Genomic DNA, 22,189 nt, shown 5'->3' with positions numbered 1-22,189 from the left:
CATTCTTTATTGCTACTCCTCAGAATAAACTTGTAAGGTCAGTCTTCTAAAACACTCAGGGCTTTGGTTTCCTCAGCTGCGAATTGAGATACATGATATGTCCAGGCCACGTAGCACGTAAGCAGGTGGCAGAGCCTGGATTAGTACTTGTCTTTCCTCTTCCGAATTTAATAATACTAGCAGATTCTATATAGAGTTTAATATGTGCCAACACTGTTCTAAGTACCAAGTATTGATGAACTCATTTAATCTTCTGAACAACCTTATGCGATATGTAGCATTAGTTTTCCCATTTTACATATGAGGAAACTGAGGCACAGATTGGTTAACTAACGTGCCCAAAGCCACGCTGCTAGGGAGTAGTAAAGCCAGGATTTAAAACCAGGAAGTGTGGTTCCAGAGCTGACGTTCTTAATTATTTGCCAAGAGGTAAGCCTCACATGCTGAGCACAGAACTATATCTGACAACTGCTGTTTATTATTTTCTTCCTCGTCACCCACTCTTGCAAGCTAGCCACACCAGTTATAAAAGTTTCAGGAAAAAAAATGGGTAAAGGAGACCCCCCCCCCCGACACACACACAAAATCCTTAAAACTCAGCTATCTAATGACTTAACAAATTTACCTGTGCAAATTGGGAAAGGATGGCCATTATTCAGATGTGGGAGAGGAAAACCTCCTTATCTAGTTCATGGATACTCACTGTTCTTCAGAGTACCCCGAGAACTGGTTTCCCCTAGAGGAAAGTAGGGATGAAAGGGACTGAAGGCTCCCCAGGTTGTGCTCACGTCCAGACTGAGACACAAACGCTGGAAGCAGCATCTGAGCACCACAAACGGGGCCTGGGAGGCACAGCGGCACCCGAGATCACGTGCACCTTCCACATAGCCCATATAACGTGAAGCTCCCATTTGTGTAATTCTGTTTCCTATTGCATCTCTCACTAATGAATGTCACAAATATCAGGCAGTCCAAAAAACAAATTACCTCCCGTATTAGGGAGTGCAATATGTCTCATTCCAGTGCTTTATGGTATTCACAAATACATGCTGACACAATCAGCTACACCACCAGCCTGTAATTTTCCATGGTGTGTGACGTGTCAGAGCAAAGGCTGTCAGTTAGGGGATTTCAAATAGATGAAGACGGCAGAAAACCACAGAAAGGACATTGGAGATTTGAATGAAACTAAACAAGTTTTATACAAATGGAAAAGTAGATCAGGATTCTCTAGTATCGAGTGTAGCCCTCCACTGCAAACAAGCAGCAAAAGAAGTTAGTGGATTTTGGCTCATAGAAACTTTCGGATGCAATGTTTTGAAGGGGAAATGATGATTGAAATCATCCAATTCCAGTCTTAACAAGATGACTTTGGAATGAGCATTTGGGCCATTGTCCTTTACCTCTTGCTACTAAATGTTTGGCTTTTTAAATCACCTTAACACACTCTTTAAGAGTCATAAAGTGGTGCCTCATTGACTCAGTTCGGCTTGCAGACATGATTCATTTGCGTCACAATTTAAAAACATAGTTCTCAAGATGAAGACATCCTAATCTTTTAAATAAAAATCCTTATTATAGGTCTCTCCCGAAATCCTTGCAGATCCAGCCTTACTGGACAGCTTTCTCATACTCATTCGAGTTCATCAGATGTCACTTTCTAGGACACTCTGTACTAGTGTCAAGCCAGGGACATAGTGATGAACAGAACAGTGGAGACAAGTGCCTGCTCTCATGGGCTCACGTTCTGAGGAGAGAATTGGAGTTCTGTTTATTCATGGTTCAAAGAATGGCTGCACCTGGATCATTGATTTAGATTGGGTATAGGTGAAGGTTGATCGGAGGGAGTGACACTTGAGTAGAGATTGAGGTGATGGGAAAGAATCCATCATACAAAGATCTGAAGAGAAGAGGAGAGAGACATAGTGGGAACAAGTTTGTTGTGTTCCAGGAACTGCAGGAAAAAGAGGGTGTCTGTGGCAGGAGAGTGGTGAGATGCGGTTAGAAAGAACAGCAGGGCTGGTTCCCAAAGGACTTTGTAGAGAGGTTGGATCTGTTATAAAATGGAGTCATGGATGGCTTTAAGCTGGGGTTGTTATAGTCTGATTTATATTATTAAAAGGCCTTTCCACCTGCCATGTAGAGAATGGGATGCAATAGAGCAGGGGCGGAAGCCAGGAGACTCAGCGACTACTGCACAGATTAGGTGAGAGACAATAGCTTGGGCTAGAGTGGTGAGTGGAGGCGGTGAGAAGTGAGACCGATTCAGAATATATTTTGGAGAGTTCCTAAGACCCACTGATGAACTGGACGTAAGAAGTGAGGGCAAACAGAGGAGTCAAGAATGGAGACTTGACATTTCCTCATTTCCCATATGTAATGAATTAGCAAATCCTGACCGTTCTCCCTTCAGAATGTATCTTGGATCTGTCCACTCCTCTACATGCCCACTTCCTCCCTCTATAGTCCCAGGTACCACCATCTTTTCTCAGCTAGACTCTTGCAGTAGCTTCCTTACTGGTCCAGAGTCCTAACTGATTCTCTTCCTCCAATCTTATCTTAAGCCTCTGTGCTAGTCACACTGCTCATTTCGGTTTCTCCATTATGCTCATAGTCAACATAGTTTACCTCTTTCTTACCCCAGGGCCTTTACACACACAGTTCACACACACACACACACACACACACACACACACACACGCACAGTTTTCCTTCTTTGACATTCCCCTTCATCACTCCATTTCCATTTGCATGGCTGGCCCTTCTCATCCTTAAGATCCCTGCATAAATGTCACTTCCTCAGAGAAGCACACATTCCTTGATCACTAAGTGAACAGGTACCACATTCTGTTATCATCCATCCCTTATGTCTAGTTGTCATCTTCTTAGACTTTATCACCATTAGCAATTATTTATGTGTGTTAACTCAAACATCAATAATTCTGAGATGGGGAGAATGGGAGGAGGAACGAGTTTGGGATGGTAGGGAATTGAGAATTCTAATTGGGTCATGTTAGGTAGGAGATAGTACTAAACATACACCTGGAGATGTCATCAGGGCAGTTGGATCTAAGATTCTGGAGTTCTGGGGAAAGGGGAGGGCTGGAGATGTAAACTTGGGTACTGCACCAGTGTGGGTCCTGGCAAGAAACACAGGACACACTTAAATGGGAAACAGCAGAGTCTTATGAAGAGAATCTGTAAAACTGTGAGCTGAGAGTTAAACAAAACCAACAAGGGATAGCAAAGCACCCCATTGCTGCGAACCGAGGGGAGCCACTTTCAGCCCTTGGGGAACAAGACAGATTATAGTGAGTTAAGGGCTGCCTCGCAGGAGCTGTGTCCTTCAGCAGATACATGGCGCCACTACCATTTTTTGACCTGGCAGGGAGGAACTCATGCTCCTCACCCTCCAGTCTCCTGCTGGTTCCCCCCATTGGCCAAACACAGTGAGAAACCAGAGGACAGGAGACCCTAAATGCCAGCCTTGCAGGATGTAGTTCTGTCTCCTTGATGATGTGTGTGGCAAGGTCACTAGCTGAAGACTGCTTGAAGAAGGTGTGGGTGAGCAGGAGAGGAAGTGGAGAGGAGGAAATACGGCATAGATTCTGAGGAGTGGAATCCACGGCCATGGAATTAAAGTGAGACCAGTCAGCATGGTTGTGTTTCCTCAGCAACACTCAGCTGCTCAGGTGCAGGTGTGCAGTAAGGTGGGGGCTTTGCCAGAGAGGCAGAGGTGGATGGGGAAGAGAATGGTGCCTTCACAGAAGTGCCACTTGACAAAAACCAGCTGGAGCTTAGATACCCTGCCCTCTCCAGTTGGGGGAATGTGTCTCCAGGTCACCACAGACCCCCACCCTCACCCCATTTCACTCATTAACTTTACCTGTCTGCCCCTATGGGTATTTCACTTTTAGAATCCAGCTTTAATTCATGAAGCAATCATACTTTATCTTTTCAATGGTCTATTCACATTCATCATCATTTCATCATCTCTTTAGTAGAGATGTGTTTAAAACCTTGGATTCCAGGACCAGACTGAGTGGATTTGAGTCCTGGCTCTGCCACTCAGCTGTGTGACCTTAGGCAGGTCGCTTAATGTCTCTGTTTTTCAGTTTTCTTATTTGTAAAACAAAGATAATTACCATACCTCCTTCAAAGGATTGTTTGAAGTTTAAATACATTAATACTTATAAATTCTTAGAACAGTTGGTTCCTGGCCTACAGTTTGTGCTCTATAAATGTTAGTTATTGTTATTAGTATGTATAGTAGCATCAAATGGTGGCAGAAAATGGCCAAAGGAAGTGGAAGCAAAATCGCTTCCTCCTTTCCTGCCCTTCCCCTTTCAAGGCAGGTCATCGCTGATTGGCTTCTTAGCCACATTGCCACCGAGGGCAAACACTCAGCTCCCTTTTTTTTTTTTGCAACCTGGATGAAAACTGGCATTTAAAGAAATAGTGGATGAGCTGGTAGGGTGGAAAGAGCATTGGGCTTGGATCTAGAAGTCTTGGGGCTGGCCAAGGTCCAGCAAAGGATGACGTGAGGCAGGTCATGACAACCTCTTCCATTTACAGATGAGGACACTGAGTCCCAGGACCTCAGATCTCTTCCAGATCCCAAAGTCTTAACAGTGGTTTCCAACTGGTGCCCATCATTAATGAAAGTCCTGTGAAAAACATCACAAGGAGCGTAGGGATAACACAGCCAAGGATTGTGTATAGTTCGTTATAGCCTTGGTCAGGGAAAGACCGTGTTTATCCCTGACATTCAATTTTGTGTTGGGAGTGGTGAAGGCGTTAAGCCAGGGATTATGTGAGTCCCTGTACCCAGAAGGTTGTAAGGTTCTTCCAATGAATTTTATCACCTCCCCAGTACTGAAAGCACGCTGGCCTCCAGCGCTGTTTTTCTAGGCGTTGTGCATTTTAAACAGTGCTTGAATGATCTTGTTTTGTCTCATCCAAAATATCTCGTTGGGGCCAAGGCACTTTATCATCACATATCGACACTTTAGTCAGATGAGGGGGGGTTTCCTGTTGATTGATTGCTTCCTTTGGGTCTCCTTCTACACACCCCAAACCTATGATACCCTAAGCTCCAGTGGTCAGCTTAGCTGTGCTCCATAGTGAGAAGGAAACCTTCATTTATTACAATTTCTCAAGGCTGGATAGTATGGTAGTTGGTCCACTCAGTTTGGGAGTAACTATGGGTTATGGAATCGCAGAAGGAATTTGATAGAGGGACCCCTGGATTCATCACTTTTGATTTTCCCTCTCTACTCTCCTCCTCAACCTCTCTCACTTTAGTTGAAAAGAAAAAGGTGTTTTCAAAGTTTCAAATATTTCAAAGGCAAATATTTTTATTTGACTGAGGAAAGTCATCCTTATGCCCCTTTAATATACAGGTAGGCAGACTGAAGGTTTCAGAGATGTATTTCACTCCCCACCGAAGGCCCAGGGCTGGTTGCCCACGTGCTCCGAGGAGCAACAGTGAATGTCGTCCTCAAAAAGAAAAGAAAAGCGAGCAGACGCAGTGTGTCACATCGGCAACCTTTCCCCCAGTTCCTTTTCAAATGAAAGTTTATTAAAAGAAGCACTAACTCAAATTGCAGAGACCTGTGTTTGAAATAAATGGTCTTGCAACAAACATTTCCGTCTGTAAACGTCTAAACCTTTCAAAAGATTAAAGGAAATTGGTGCTGGCGTGTTTCATTAATTTGGCACCACAGCGGAGGAAATGTGGTACTCATTTCATTTGGGTGGATTATGAAACGTGTCAGTTTTTCCATTCTCTTTCTCCAGGGCATTTTTTTACTGCAAGGCCTGTCATGATGACATCACAGATCCCAAAAGAATAAAAAAATGCGGCTGCAAACGGCGTAAGTAGTGTTTCTTACCCCCTTTCCTCCCTCCTTCCTACCTTTTCCCCAAATCCATTTCCTTTCTCCTTTTCCTATTAAAGAAACACTAAACATCCAGAATTTTCTTGAATATGTTTATGTTTCACCCAGCAGTTTAAAGAGACATGAAATAAATACCTGTCCTCACTTTATTAGAGCAGAGGTTGAAAAATCACCACCACCAACACCTAGGAGTAAACCTAACGCCAAATCCCGCTTCCTGACTCTAAAGGGATTCCTAGGTAGAGGTGTCCAGTGGAACACAGTACATATGTAGGGCATATGAAATGGAGGACGGCTAAGGCCATGGAGGACGGAGTGTTTTTGCAGTGGTTTCCTGTGGATGGGGTGCTGCCAAGTGTAAAGATAGGTATACTAGGGCAGAGAGGGAAACTGAGTCTCAGGACTCAGTCTCTTAAGTGGGAGCTGACTCTCTTTCCACTTGGGATTGCTGCAAGTTTTGATACCAAAGGCCATATAGTTTTCAATTGTGATAACTTCAGACTGGCCTGGAAAGAACTTGGCCATCGCCAATGGACTTTATTTGTCATTGCCCCAGTGACCAACCTCAAGCACCATTGGGCTTAGTAGCTTCTGGCATCTCCTGTCTCAAACCCTTCCCAAAGCAGCTTGCCATTGGAGCCTCTTGAGAAAGATATGAGAAGTCAGGAGTATTGGATTGTGAACTCTGGAGAAACCAGGACTTAAAGCGGGCTTTGCCTTGAGAAGGCCAAGCCTTTTGCAGTGGTCGTGTTGTGTTGCCTTGTAGAACTTGTTCCCAACCCTGGAGAAAACGGTAATAATGATGCCTTCCTTTCTATGGTGATTTAGTGTTTTTAAAGCTCTTTACGATCATGACTTTCTCTGATTCTCACCGTAATCCTGCATAATTGGCAGGGGGTGTTATTCATCCCATTTCACAAAAAGAGGAGACTAAGGCTGCCCATTTAGTGAGAGGATGAGTTGCTGAGAGTCACACACACCCAACACAGGGGTTCGGGCTCACCCAAAGGCCCCTCTTGATGCTGTGCCTTAATCCTTTTATTTAGGAGAAAGGTCAAAGTGGGTCTGATGAATAAGAACACAGTTGTAAAAGTCATCCCATGAAATACTTTTTCACAAACAGAAACCAAATGAGCACCCTTCCTGGGATATGCCTTCCGAAGCAAAGGCTTTATTCAATGCCCCCCACTGCACAGTAAATGTAAAACCCCTCAGATACGAACACTGCTCTGCTGAGTCATGGAGGAGACACTGAAACTCTTGGCAAATAGCCGTGGAGTGCACTCATGGGCTAGAGCAGTTACGGTAGAAATCCTATCAGGCTGCTTCCTAATTTGGGGAGCTTAGGTCCACTGTTTGGCTCCCCCTTCTCCATTGACTTAACACACAGGGCCCCTCTCCTCCCAACTTGGACACCTCACCAAGATGAATATTTATTGAAATGCCAGAACTTCTTGGGGCCTAAGAATTCTGATTCTGACAACCTGCCAGGGAGAGTGTTTAAGGGTGTGGAAGATACAGAACAAACCCACTCCCCAGGCAATCCCCCCAATTCCATGACTCAAGAAAAAGAAAATCCCTTGTCACCCCAGGGGGTCCACCCCAGCCACAGCCAGGCTCTGTGGGTTGTGAGCAGGAGGCACAGCTCAGCTGACCAGGCATCTCCCAGATCAGGATCAGGGCCATTGCCGTGAGAAGAAGCAACACTATCCCAAGGTGGAAGTAAACAAGAGAGAGGAACACATGCAAGAGGCTGAACTCCTTTGTGAGGCAACTCTCGCGGTGAGGATGGGAAACGCAGGAGAACCTGCCAGAGAACCTGGTCCCACGGGGGTATCAGTGAAATTCACTTACCGATTAATCGTTCACATAGTTTTAAGTACCTTCTCTGTGCAAGGCGCTGTTCTTGGTGCTAGGGATGGAGTGGTGAGCAAGATAAAAGTCCCTGTCCCTGCTGAAGCCTTCACTATAGTAAATGGAGAGAATAGCCATAGAAACAATGAAACATTCGGATAGAGGCAAGTGCTATGGCGAGATCGGAGGCAGCCTGAGGGTATGAGGAACTGAGTGAGATGCTGGAAAGGTCCGGAAGGTCTCCCTTGGGAGGTGGCACTGGTGCTGAGACCCATCCAGTAGGCAAAAGAGCAAAGGCAAAGGCCCGAAAGCAGAAATAAGTATGTAGTGTTGAGGGAAGGCAGGCAGGCCAGTGGTGCTGGTGGGGTTGGGGAGAGAGTGGTACAAGACGAGATCAGAGAGGAATACAGGGCCTTCCTAAGAAACTTGGGCTTAGTACCATTATAAACATAGCCATTGGAAGAGTTTAAGTAAGTAAATGACATGATCAATTCGTATTTTACCCGATGTCCCTGGTGAGTAGATAAACAACAGACTCTCGGGAGGAAAGAGTGGAATGGCAGAATGAGGAGAAAGCTGCTCTGATTCTGGGATGGTCCTCACAGGGCACTGCAGTGGGACCCAGCAGACAGTGTTTTTAAGTCTCTAGAAATGAGGATTTGGCCTCTAGGACATTTTGCCATCTTGGTTCCAGACAAGCGAACAGCAGTGGATTTTAATTGGAAGGAGAGGCACATAATTGTTTGCAATAATTTTATTCTCTTCATTTCCCTTAAAGTTGGTTCAGCTAGTGAAGCGTCTGATCTCCCATCAAGCGTAGCGCAGATTGCTGGAGAAAGACTGCCCCTCCAAAGCCAAGCCAGTGTGACAGGGGTCGCATGCCCTTCTCTCTGAGCGCCCCTCCCCGCCTTGGGCTCCTCCTCTCATAAAGGCCCTCACTTATGAGGTTAATGTTTGATAACAATCAAAATTGTCCAAATATTGTTCTTCCTAATTAAAAGGCCATAGCAGCCTGTGTTACAGAGGGCAGGATACAGATGTGTATGTGTAAGGGCTGGTTAGAAGAAAATGAGTTATTACTAAATATGAGGCATACCAGGCAAATTAGGAAATTGGAGAAGATAGGTTTGGGTTGCAAAGAAACTTTCATTAGAAGGAGCTGCAATTGTTAATAATGCCTTGGGGGGTTCCCGTGCCTTTGAATAAACATTGCCTGGTGCCATAAGTTGGAGAAGGCAGCTAACTCACATAGTCATTTGTCCAGACCTGTTAGTCCAGGCATTAATAATTCACCCAGGAATGATTTGTCTCCAGCGGATAGAGCTGGTGACAGTCACTGGTCTTTATTCACAGCTCCCTAACCCTCCTCTCCCAACCTAGCTCTTCCCTTTTCAAGCCCTCCCCTGCTTCCCCACTCGCTTTCATTCAATACCCTTAAACATTTCATGTCATACTATCTGGAGAAATATTGAGTGTGGACATTCCATTCCTGGAAATGCTGTGGTAGTCTAGTTTAACTTTTGCATTTCTTTCCATTTCTTCATAGCCCTCCATCAAGGATGAGAGTCAAATTCAGCAGAGGAGCAAGGAGCAAGCTTCAGAATCTATTTACTCATTTTCTTCTTCTATGTAACAAGCCAGTCTAATGATTTGCGTTTTCTCCCCCAGCTTCTAAAAGTTTGCCAAAGGGTGGACTCCTAGGGGACAAGTCATGTCTAAATTGATGTGTTTGAAGGAATTTTCTTGAAGTTCTAATCATTGACATATTTTTGATTTATTTTTTTTCCTCTTTGCTGCCTTGGAATACGGCCCCTACTCTATTTTAACTGCACACTGGTAGTGATATATTGTGAGTAACACGGGTTCCCAGCAGCCCGGAGTCCAGTTCCCCTGTCTTTCTCTAGCAGAGATACTTCTTTTATTTTCTGTACAGTTTCAGTTTCTTTTTTTTCTTTTGGTATTTATGTTGCATGTAGTAGTGACATCATGCCCCACTCCCTCATCTAACAGTCTGCAGAGTAGCTTGGAGCTGGAGAACCCTGAGAGCAGGAACCCAGTCTGTTCATCCACCTCAGCCTCCAGCTTCTTGCCAGCTTCTGGCGCTGTCTTATTTTTCCATTAGAAAATAAGACCTTGACAACAGTGTTTCTCTTGAAGGCCTTGTCTCGGGACCTTTAGGGGACACTGAGTAGGCTGAGGTAATTACCACTGTAGCTCTAGATGCCTCGTCTATTGGGGGTCATTGTCATGCTCGCCTTTGATAAATTATACTTGGTCTCCTCGGCTCTTGAGCTTGAATTCCTATCTTGAAGGAAACACATATGCTGCATATATATTCCTGTGTTGTGATATATATATGATATGTACCGGTACTTTATATGTAAAAATGTACATTTTTATATATAAGAGTAGAGATATTTTATAGATAGAGTGATGTATTTGTTACAATATATGTGCCTCTCTATATGAGTAAGTGCTTGCTAGAGAATTAACTGGACACCCAACTTTGGGACTCTAAGTATCTAAACTACCTTACTGGAGACAAGTATTTCCACAGTGGTAATTATTTTCTGCAATCTAGGAAGTTCCCTTGCTTTAAAATCAAGTTTCTTCTTCCATCAGTACCCACTAAAACATACACAATTCCTCTATAGGTGTAGGTCAGGCATCTTGGAAGAACCATTTACTTGTTTAAGGCAGAAAAGATGGCTCGAGGAGACTGTTCAGTTTCCTTGATGAGCTATGTACAAGTCTGAACAAGTAAATGTAAGTCTCTGAGCCCCTAACTTACTCAAGGAGTTGGACCCTTCTACTCAACATGATGTGGCAGTTGACGAGGAGCTTTTAGGGCCAGTATTTCTGTGTGTGCCTTAGAGCAGTGCTGCTTTCGGAGGCACCCGAAATGAGCATGGGGTCTTGACTCGTGTACATCAGACCACTGAACACGAGACCCCACCTGCAGATCACTTGAGTCCAATGGCCCTGGGATTTGGAGATGCCTCAGCATGTGTCCTCTCATTCACCTTTAGCAGCAGAAGAGGCAAGTTTGTCATCTGGTTTGGGCCAGGCTTCAGAGTTTGAGGGTACAGAATGCTCAATGTACAAGAAAAACAAAACAGCGACCTTCTTCAATTCATGATTCTGCCAAAATTGACTTTGCAGCTCCCTTTATCTGCAGAACACCTTCGAGGATGGTTTTTGAGGGCACAAGCCACTTTTATACCTGAAGAGCGGCTCACACAATCTCGTGATCCTACAGAATTGGAGAGAAACCATGATGTCAAGCATCAAACAACTCTAGTGCCAAATTCTTCTGCCATTTGCAGCCACAGTACGGTGCTGAGGACAGGAACAACTAGCTCGGAGTGCTCTGTGCTGCAGACATTAACTAGCTTTTTCTCCCCGCTCTTTCTGCTCTGGGAAAACCACCTGGAAGATCTTTCTTCTCCCTCCAGAAGCTATTAGGAGGAATTTTGCTAAGTGAAGACATCATTTCTCATTTATAGGACTTGAAAGAATGCTTTCTGATTCCCAGTGTCACATCAAACAAATGCCTCAACCTTACACCTCAGTGAACTTTTCTTCCGTGGATGTTTTTACCTGTAATTTAGTTACTGTGAGCATCTGAAGAGCAGCTCCCGGGTTCAGGCTTGAAAATAATCCTTCCTGCATTGGATTGATTTTAAACATAAGGTTACGATCTAACAAGTTTCTATGACTTGAATGGCAGATTTTTTTTCCCCCCTGCACCAGTTTTCCCCTGAATTTGCTTCATTGGAAACCTAAAATATCTTTCCCCCTGCAGTTGCAAAACATCACCTAAGCCTCTCAGTCCAGCACTGCTTCTCCTTCCCCTCCCAACCCACCCTGGAAATTAAGATTCTGCAATTGGAAATTGGCTGACAATTTGGTTGCTGATACAGGAGGCAGATGGTGCTGAGAACAGGATGGAGTCCCACCCCCTCTTCCATTCCAGGCTTGGCTTGGAAGGGCCAACCAGCAGAGAACCTGAGTTTGACAGCTGACCGTCAGTTTGACACAAGCAAAGAGCAGTAACTAAACTACATCTACAGTAGCCACTTCTCCACAGGTTTCCTTTCTCATGATCATGACCTTTGAAAATATCGGGAAAGTTGTCCAAGAGTATGTCTGAGATGTCTTCCAGTTTTAAACACTTAAGGGTAAAGAGATACCTTTGATGATGCTCGTTAGGGAATGTTGTCTCTATAAATAGCACCGGGAAGTCATAATGGAAATATTAGATGAATATTCACTTCATTGTGGTGAAGGAAAGCACATAAAAGCTTTTTCTCAAATTGTAAAACTGTTAGGAGGAAGGTGAGACCCAGGGTCTAATTCTTGGAAACCACATAACCTCTTTGAATCGGTGGCACCAGTCCAAGAGCAAGAACCTTATGATGTGGGCCAAAGAGAAAACCGAGTCCCCAGATGCTTATTTTTCAGCTTTCCCAGAGTTAAGCCGGCCTATGGGAGCAATTCATTGAGTATAAAGTTCCAAGAGCCCTAAGATGGAATGACAAGTCACTACAGTGTGTGTACCTACCAGAGACACACTTGCGTCTGTTCCCTGTCTCAGGAAGCTGTCACAGGGCTCTGAGGAGACCCGGCCAGCTGGTGCTGAAGTGGCCCTCCCCTGCTGGCCACGGCTGCAGAGGCAATGTGCTTGCTAGCGAGTTGCCACTTTTGACCACTCTGGGACAATCTTCTAGAACCTCTCACCCTTTGTCCTGGCTGCCCCCTAAAAATACACTGTGGATTGTGAGAAACCATTGAATTGAAATGACACTGCACACATTTCAGTTCTTAGAGGCACACAGGGTCCTTTTTCTGCTCCCTTTCACAGTGAGCTCATTCAGGTCCGTCAACTGGTTGCTTTTCCACATCGATCCACTAGATGTCCTCATAGATCTACTTTGTATTGTCATTGAAATCTCGGGGAAAACTCTCTTCTGAGCCTTGGGATTTGGGAGGAGAGCATTGGGTGGCTCCGTAATAAGAAAATCAGCAAACACCAAAGGAGAGAGGGCACTTTATGTGGCCAGGGAGTAGATATGAAATTTACTTCTGTTTTAAATAAATACTGAAAACTTTCAAAGTTGCTCTTTGAAACCTAACCTTGGGAGTTTTAAATGGCACTCTGTTATCTGAAATTAACCTTCTAACCTACAACAGCTCTAGAAGAGGAAACAATCACAGAGAAATGGAAATAAAATACCAGTGGTTTTGAATATCCATGATTCACTGAAACAAAACCAAAAGATAAGGAAGCCAGAGAGAGAGAGAGTTGAGGAGTAGTAGTTCCCAAATTAGGAGATCCACAACTTAAATTTTGATGTCATTGTGTTTTACAACTGGAGACCATAATTTTATACACAGAGCGTCCACATCTTCTGTAACGGCTACCACCAGGGAGGCAAATCCTTATCCGGTTTTAGTGAAAGAGCTTGTTCATGTCTCAGGTAATGGCCCAGAGGAAGACTCTTTCTGTGGGGACACACGTCCTTCAAGCCTGATGGATCACTCCACCAGAGGAAGGTCAGAATGGGACTTGCCCTTTAAGAAAGTGGACCCAGAAGTAAATAGGTGAAGACATATGACAGGGAGTCAATGAAAATGGACTCTACCGGAAGTAGAGAAAAAGAGCCACCCTCCGCGTCGGGTGGCATCTTGGTCTAGACATTGTAATTTACACAAGTTTGTCAACGTATGGGGCTCAATCATTTTTAACTGTTTCTGTCTTGTCTTTGAGCCTCTCCTTGATCATTCTTGCTGATTTTTTTGTGGTGGTGCTTGTTTGTGTTCTGAGGTTTCTATTTCGTATTTGGTGTGAGTGTAAAAGTGAGACTGGGAAGGAATGACGAGTAATAGCATGTTTTCTTTTTTATGCATATGCTGCTTTGGAATGCGACTGCTTCTAATTAACATTTAATCTTCTTATAGCAAATGGTTTCTTTGCTGCTTGGATGACCAGTTTCAGCCTGTTCCTGCATGCTAACAATATGAAATTTTAGAACAATGCATGGTCTCCAGAACAGCCAACAATGATAGTTGCAAACAGTCCCTGAGAGGCACTGCCTTGAAGTTGTGTTTCCTCCTGAACCCTTATCAAGTAGGAGGTTTAAATCACCCATTACAATGGGCTTACCTCTGACAAAACCGATTCAAAAGTTATTCCACCCCCATCCTCCCTCCCTTGTCTTTAAAGAAAGTATATATAGATGTATCTATATATCTATATAAATACATATATAGATATATCTATATGTGTATCTGTGTATATACATATATATGTGTATATATATTTTCTCTATAAATGTGTCAGATTCTATTATTGTATGTGAACCCAAAATGACAGGATGCAAATGAAAACCAGGGACTGCCGCTAATGAGAAGCATAGCATTTCAGAGTTTGAAGGGCTTCTCTTCTGCTACAGCATTTGATTAAAAATTGTTTTCAAAACAATTTATCTACAGTGAAACAAAAAATCATCTTCGTTTTCCTCTTCTGTATAAATAACAAATCAATATTTCCAGTAAAAGAACTAGGAGAGAGAAAAACCAAGCAAGTGGTCTCCACGTTGTACACCAGATCTGGATGCATTTAAAATAACTTTATTTTCATGTCTTCAGCTGAAGACTTTTTTCCCTTTCATGATTTCAACAACTGCTCTTTGGAGGTATCTGGGCATTCACACTATGCCTTCTAAATTCTTCTGATTCAAATGCTATAGGAGAACGTTTATTCCCCGCCACCCCCTGAAAGCTAAGCTCGGGAATGATGTATCACACATTGAACAGGGCTGGGGCTGCATGATGATGACCGAACAACTGACTAGCTAGGACGCTAAAAGAACGTGTCACTAAAAATGTGAGCCAAGTTCACAGGAATGGAGTTGCTGCTGAAGAGATCTCTCATTCATCTCCCCCAGTGCCTGTTCGTCACAATCATAACGTTACCCCGCTTGACAAATATACTGTATGGCAAGTCATAAAGGTCTTAGAACAGGACTTGACCCATTTGAGAGATTTAAACCCCTCTTCCTGGTGACTGTAACATTCAAAGAGGCCAAAACCACAAGCCGTATTTTAAAGGAAGAGTGCAACCATTCTCCACGAAGAAAAAGAAAGGGAGGGGAAATACAACTTTCCAAACGGAAGGTGCGGGTACAGGGAATAGCACCTCTGTTTACTGCAGGTTACTATTTGGCTGTGATGTTTGGAATGAGTATGAATTCTTCTCCCTCCTGTCAGAGAAGCAGGCCGGTTCCGGCTAAGTGATAAGCAAATATTTTTGCCTGTTGTAGCATCAAAATGAGGCACGAAAACCTCCTCGTGGTACTGAACTGTAAATTGGCTGGAAGGGTAGAGGTGAAGGACGTGAAGGATACATTAATGCCCATCAACTTGAGTAGGTTAGAGCTCAAGTTGGGTCCCTAGGCCATGTAGAGACTTTGCCGCTAGCTTTAGAAGCGCTATCGATACGGCATGCAAGCCTCAACACGATCTTGTACATGGGATCTCTTCTCTTAGTTCATGTTTTGTCATTTTTAATCTATTTTGACCAGTATTTTCTGTATAAGAAAAAAACTATGATGAACCAAGAGCCTGGTTGCTTTCTGAATTTTTGGTGGGCGGGGTGCGATTTTCAGATTTTCTCAGCTTTAAGCAGAAAATACACCCATGAGTAGCTAAATGCATTCCAATAGACCAACATCTCATATGCTTTGGGTGATTTTTTATTTTTGAACTGCCTTTAATGTCAAACACGCAGCGTTAGCCTTGAGTAGCTGCATTTCTTATGTGGACAGATTTGGATATTTGTTCTGTCAAGAGTAAATTTAAATTCCTGTAGGCATCATGTAAACTCACTCTGGGGAAGTTCAGCAGAGGCATCCTCAGATTCTATATTAACACGTAATCGTTTTACATCTAATTTGATGAAAGCTTGTCCCAGGCTCTGCCTAATGCCCAGAAATGGATGGAAATTAGAAAGCCTACGTATGAGATATTTTTTGCATCCTGCAAAAACCGTTTATTGTACCAAGTAAGCAATGAATTGATTGGCTGTGTGTCTATTTTGTCCTCCTGTATTAATTGTGCCAGGGGAAAATTGTTGGTTACGCTTTTTGCTATCTGTAATGTGCTCGTCTTCTCATCCAAGAACCCGATTGCAATCAGCCATGCCCTTTGCCTGTAGTCACCCGCTTCACCTAGGGGAGAAAAATCATACACAACAGCCTTGGGGGACTACAGAGGCAATTTACATTTTCGCTGCATTTTTTTGGATGGACCACCAAACTGTTACGAGCAGTCACTCTGCATTTTTTTCTGGGTCAAGACTGTTACTGTGAACTAAGACCTGTGTTAAATCCCTTCAGCTCCCTTCCGGCCGCCTGGCTGTGCGTGACCTTGCCATTAACTACCGCTCTTCCTCTCCTCTCATCCAACCCCATGGTTATAGCCAAGATGTCCATCTACAAGAGAATGAGACGGGCATGTTGTTTTGATTGCGGACGTTCTGAGCGTGACTGCTCGTGCATGTCAGGCCGTGTGCGTGGTAACATGGACACCCTTGAGAGAGCCTTCCCACTTTCTTCTGTCTCTGTTAATGATTGCTCCACCAGTTTCCGTGCCTGTAAGTTGAACCCCGACATATGCAGTTCCATGTCTGTGCTGTCTGTGGTATCATCCTCGTCTTGTGTCGTGCCCTGTGGTTCTGTGAGTCAGTCGAGGTGATGTGTTCTTCCCAGTGTGACCTAGTATGTGGTGATATGTCGTCCCGGTTGCCTGTGTCACTGTGTACTTGCTGGGGAAGCCCTCCCTCCCATTCTGTTAACTTGTGCTTCTCGTAATAGCACGCAGAACTGTGATATTACAGTCTCACTCTCTTTAAATAAATAGAAATGGAATTAATGTGACAGCAAATCAAATCCTATATTAATACAGAGATGTGTGGAAATATGTATGTTACTATTCAGTGAAAGGTTAGATATCAGATTGGGTCGAAGGGAGGGAGGTAAAAAGTCTAGCGAGAACAAGCCAACTCGAGCTAGCATTAAATTGTGTTTAATGAGCTTAGGTAGTTTCTAAACTACAACAGGGTTTCGATGCAGATTTTTTTTTTCCCCACTGTGTCTCCCTAATCTGTGTCTCATTCCTCCAGTGCCCGGCTATGTCCTATGTTCTGAAAAAGAGTGCTCTAAATCTGCCAACCTATACAGACTGGTGGGTTGTAGAGCTCCCCCTAAAAAAAAGACTGATTCAAAGAATCATTCCATTGATATCATTTACTTTTCCAAAAGTGTCGTTCTCTGTTTAAGGTACCTTGTAGTAATCATGATTCCAAATAATAACAAAACTGTAAGCCACGAACCTCCATGAATTCCTTGAGTTTGTTGCACAGGCCTTTGGTATCCGATGTCTTTGTCACCCACGAGCTCAGAGATTTAAAGAACCAGTCAAGGCTGGTAGCTGGCAAAGCTGAGATACACCAGATCCCTGAGCCCCCTCAGCCCTGTCTTCAGCATGGACTTTACTGGTATGTGACTGACACAGTTCATAGGTGGTGCTCCTGAAAGCGCCAGCGTGTACAGAGATCCTGGGAGGTGGGTCCTCGTCTAAGGGCAGAACAGGTTGTGGTTCCATGAGAGGACCTAGATGCCTCACAGTGTGGGGGTGACCTTATTTTCACATTTTTGATAGCATGGGAGATAGAAGACAATTCTTCTGTGCTTCATCCCTTCCTCTTGAAAGCACCCAACACATTCACTAGTGGCCGTCTTGCCTTCCCTTCTCTCTCCTCTGTGCCCAGAGCTGCTGGTTGCATTACACTTTCACTAGCGAGGATTAATTCACACGGGCACCAAGGGCGGAGAAGAGCACTTCCCGCCTCAGCGTTTATTCCCACGTCAAACTTGGCTTGACTTCCCTGTGCCGGTGTTCAAGGGGGTCTCTGCGTGCGTGGTGTGCTTATGTGACAGCGGTCCAAAGAGGCTTCTAGTGCCGAAGGAGCCCTAGCTTGCTTGTGTGCATTGGAAGGGTGAGCCAGGCCAGGAGCTGGTGTTTGTACCTGCAGTTCAGGTCTGAGGCATGATCTGTGCATCGAGCTGTGTTACAGTCATCTGGAAAAGTTCGATCTAGGACCGGACAATCATGCTCTCGGATTCATGACTCACTGCCTCTCCAGAACAGTGCCAAAGGACAAGATTCATTTGTAAAAGTAACAGCTAATGGAAGATGTATTGAGAGTGATTTGGGACTGTCTAAATCTTGTCTTGACATTGGCCTAAAATGGAACTTTTTAGAAAGAAAGTTTCCTTTAAAATCTTTCTTACAGATGCCATAGTATGAACTCTGACCCCTTTATTTTCATTGTAAGAGTTCTCTCTCATCATATGACACTACCAAGGTAGACTAGGACACAACCACACAAATAATTTGTTTGTCGACGATGTGTAGCAAGACACCAGCTTCAGAGACAAGAGCTGGGGAAGAGCAAAGGAGTGAGTGATGGGGGCACAACTCGGCCACGTCGCTTTGATTGGTTGTGGGGAATGTAACTACCAGCCACTGGGTTACCCTTCTGCCTAAGGCACAATTTCTGTTTTCACATAATTACTAGGCTCTAAAACCTTGGCCAGAGATTCAGTGGAGAAAAGGAAGGAGTCACTCAGGCTCTAAACTAGGATGTGTGGTCATGTTTTGGCTCTGGTCACCCATACCAATCACAGCAAAAGCCGTGTCCCCCTAGTGAGGCCCAGCATGTATAATTTCCATTTCATCCAGGAGAAACCATTCTTGGAGGGGTTTCTCGGCTCTGCAATTTAATCCAAGCATTGTTGGAGACGAGGAGAAGAAATACTTGGGGTAGGATTGTCCGGTCCTTTCAGAAACATCCCGTGGATGAGATTGTTATCCTTCCTTCTCCTCCACAATAAGCCCCACTGTGGAAAACATGGGGCTTTGGCCTGTGTGTTGAAGCCTTAACTGGTACTGACAGCTCAGGGGTGGGGTTTGCCTCCTCTGTTTCATCAGTCTTTCCGCCCTTGTCACTCCATCAAACAAAAGCAGATTTCATCTATCCCTGTGTGAGACCACTCACCTTTGACCATTAATAATAAGTTAGAAAAATCCATTCCAATTTGAGCCCCTTCATGCGCCCGCATAAGCCCTTCTTCTCCAATTAAAAAATGTCTGTCTCTATGCGGAATTCTACTGGCAGAACTCCAATAGCAATCCCTTCCCTCACTGGTGGTGGGGTTGGGTGGTGCCCGTTTGACAGAGCTGGTTGACTCAAAGAGCAGTGGTGAGAGTGGGCTTTTCATTAAATATGAGCAGATGTGAAATGTAGAGGGTTTGACAATTAGAAATGGCAGGAGAAGGGCCCTTGAATCAAAGTGAGGTCAGATGGGCGGATCAGATTACTTCTCTTACATTCTTTGGTTGTTCTGAAAATCATTTTGAATTAGTGTCAGCAGAGCCATGATGGGTTTTGCCCTTTGTCTTTTATGCTGGGGCTGTATTGTTTCCCAAGACACTCATTAAACGTCATTATATTATTACGGAGCTTGCTTTGGTCGCAGTTTCCCAGTTGAGCCAGTGTGCATTGGAGACTGCCTAATTCGTTTCTCTTTTGCCTTTCGTCTCCCTCTTTACTACTTTTTTTTTTCTTATAAGGGGAAAGATTTAGGTTTTCAAGGGACATTAAATTGAAACACAAAGTCCCATTATGTGTTTTCTGAAGTGGGAAGAGAAGTAGCTGGTTCCCAGAGGAGTGGTAATGTATGAAAAGTGTTCACAACGGTTTTAGAAATGTGCCTTCTAAAGGCGAGACGGGCCTGCTCAGCTCCCCTCTCCTTGGAGGTGTGGCCCCTTACCACCTATTGGGTGTTAAGTCACTACTCTTCTAACCTTTGTCTCCTTCTATTGTAAGGCCAGACAGTGCTGACAAAAAGATCCACAGAGAAGTAGGACTCCTTTACAAAAGACTTCAAAAACAGTGTCAGAAAAGTAAGGCAAAGAAGGGCCAGAGAGGATTCATCACAAGTCTATTCTATTTTGGGCAAGACTGAATTATTCAATATGGCAGGCTACGATCGGTGTACACGTAGCATCATTGTCCGATTATTCCGATTGTATTTCCACTTCCGATGATCCTGGGCAGGGGTACCAGCTCTCTTAAAACACACAAGGATGGTATGGGCCCCAGACTTTTTACAAATAGCTACGTTCTAGTACTATCAAATATAAAAATGCATGTTGAGCAACATATACACACATAAACACGGATTTCGGTTCTAATCAGTTCCATTTCCCCTCAATATAATTTTGTGAAATGGTGCTTTTGCTCTGGTGCAATTTATTCTTATTTCAGTCTTGCCTGCTATCCGACTGCTACATCTCACAGAAAGGGGCAATTAAAATTATGATGCAGAAACAACATAGGGCCCTATTGATTCAAACCTGCTGAGACCTGCCTAACGGGATGCTGGCCACAAGCGTCAGTAACCCTGGCATGAACAAATTAACCACGTGCTAGAAGAGAAACAGATCTTTAGACTTGCACTTGGAAAGAGTTTTAGCTGGAGTACATGTGTGATCACTCACACCAACCTTTCAATTTACTAATAGTTTAAACCTGCACAATTACATACGCCCTTTCCCAAACTACTGTAGCTAATTTTAAATGGCACATGACTTTTATTTCGGGTATAGATATAATACAAGGAGGCATTCTACTCCAGTGGTTGGGATGGGAGAAGTCCAACACGATCGGGTTGAAGGGAGACATACCAAAATCAGTGTAGTATAATCTTGAGTCGTGTCAGATATAAACAAAAATCAGCTTATCCTGAGTAGCCTTTGGTTTGTACAGGCAGAGAATTAACGCTGTCAATAGCACTGAAGTCACTCAAGTGAACTAATGGCATTTTGAAGTACATAAAATCAGATACTAGGGCAGGGGGTGGAAATAGCTCTAGGAAAAAGTCTATAATAGGACACACCTATGCTGACAGTCTCCAATGCCTGGTAAAGGGAGGTTTAATTTAATAAGCTGCACTTAAAAATCAACAGCCTATCATTATCTCATTCCTTTTATGTATAGTTTTGGGTGACTTCCTCAAGCTCCTCAACCCTAAAATTTGTTTTATTTCTAGGCCCTAGAACCGAAGACTGTCTCGTCCCACCACCACCATCAGTGATAGAAAGATAAAGAAAGGAAAGTCAGCCTAAATCATTTTACTCATAGTGTCCCATGTATTCTTTTAAGCCCATTCATTCTGGGTCTGCAGTTTCCTCCCATTTTCCCATGCATGCTGGTATAATACCCCTAACTCATTCTCTCTCTCTCCCTCTCTCTCTCTCTCCCTCTCCCTCCCTCTCCCTCCCTTCCTCCCTCCCTCCTTCCCTTCTTCCCTCCCTCCCTGCCTCCTCCTCTCCCTCCCTTCCTCCTCCTCCCCCCCCTCTCCCTCCTTCCCCCACCCCATGACACCAAACACTACAGCAGCATTTGCATCATATTCTAGCTCTTTAGCCAGCCCTTGCCCATGCTCCCGATTTGGCCCTTGCATCTTGTTGCTGGAAGTGAACACAGGAAGGCAGATAGACCTGGGCGGCCATGTAATTCCCTGGGAGGTAATGACCCTGGGAAGGCCTCTTCCAGCACTTCTGTTGGGAGCTGGCAAGGCTGCGAAAGCCAATGCCTCTCACTTGATTTTGTGGTAGCCACATTTAGCAATGAGTTGACCGGAAAGAAGCCTTCCTATGTGCTTGCGCAGTGGTCAGCTCCGTAAATCAGCATAGTAAGCAACAATCATGCTCGGGCAAAATTTCCTTTGAAAAGGCTCCTTTAAATGACCCATCTCTAAAGAACTCCAAAACAAACCAGGTTTTCATTTATAATAAATAGCCAGGTTTTGTTGGTTTGTTTCTTTTGTGTTTTCAGTTTAGCATCCGATGGTGTAGTTGGCTGGCATTTTGGGACCTCGTTGTGCTCCCCCTCCCAATAGTATTGTTGAATTCTTTAAGATAAATATGCTATAAAAAGGCACAACATATAGATGAAAGAGAAAGGGAACAGTAGGCACACAGCAGCCGGCTTTTCAAAAGAAATCCTTTGAAACAGGGTTGGGAGACAAGAAGCACAAAGGTCAGAATGAGGGAAGATGAAAGGGTCCCTGGTGTGTCCCCGTCACTTGACACCTCCCTTTTCAAGGACATGCTTTAATAGGTGACTCCGCTCTTCAAGGACAAACTAGAAAGATATTGGCGTGCCACAAGTAAGCTGAGCAGAGGTCCTTATGCAAAGTGACGTGGAAATGATGTTTGCATTTTTATTCAGGACAGTGGCTGCTTGTCACAAGACTCACCCTGTAGGCGCCTACCAGCAGGCAGCGGATTCTCCAGCTTCCCTC

General features: G+C 44.2%; 1 protein-coding gene across 39 annotated transcripts in view; it reads left to right on the top strand.

The window, feature by feature from the left end:
- Window positions 1-22,189, top strand: part of KCNMA1 (potassium calcium-activated channel subfamily M alpha 1) — a 713,000-nt gene that overhangs the window by 563,721 nt on the left and 127,090 nt on the right. For 19 of the 39 annotated variants that reach the window (XM_074339647.2, XM_074339652.2, XM_074339654.2 and 16 more), the window contains one exon: window positions 5,800-5,876. In XM_074339647.2, coding sequence (XP_074195748.1) covers window positions 5,800-5,876 — 77 coding nt within the window. Of the gene's footprint in view, window positions 1-5,799; window positions 5,877-9,594; window positions 9,604-16,236; window positions 16,411-22,189 lie in introns of all 39 variants that reach the window. The other 20 variants (XM_074339646.2, XM_074339645.2, XM_074339641.2 and 17 more) reach the window with 2 other exon arrangements.

This window comes from Rhinolophus sinicus, chromosome 15 (assembly GCF_057876585.1).
Source record: "Rhinolophus sinicus isolate RSI-liver-muscle chromosome 15, RSI-T2T, whole genome shotgun sequence".
Classification (NCBI taxonomy): domain Eukaryota; kingdom Metazoa; phylum Chordata; class Mammalia; order Chiroptera; family Rhinolophidae; genus Rhinolophus; species Rhinolophus sinicus.
This window is presented reverse-complemented; position numbering and strand designations above follow the sequence as displayed.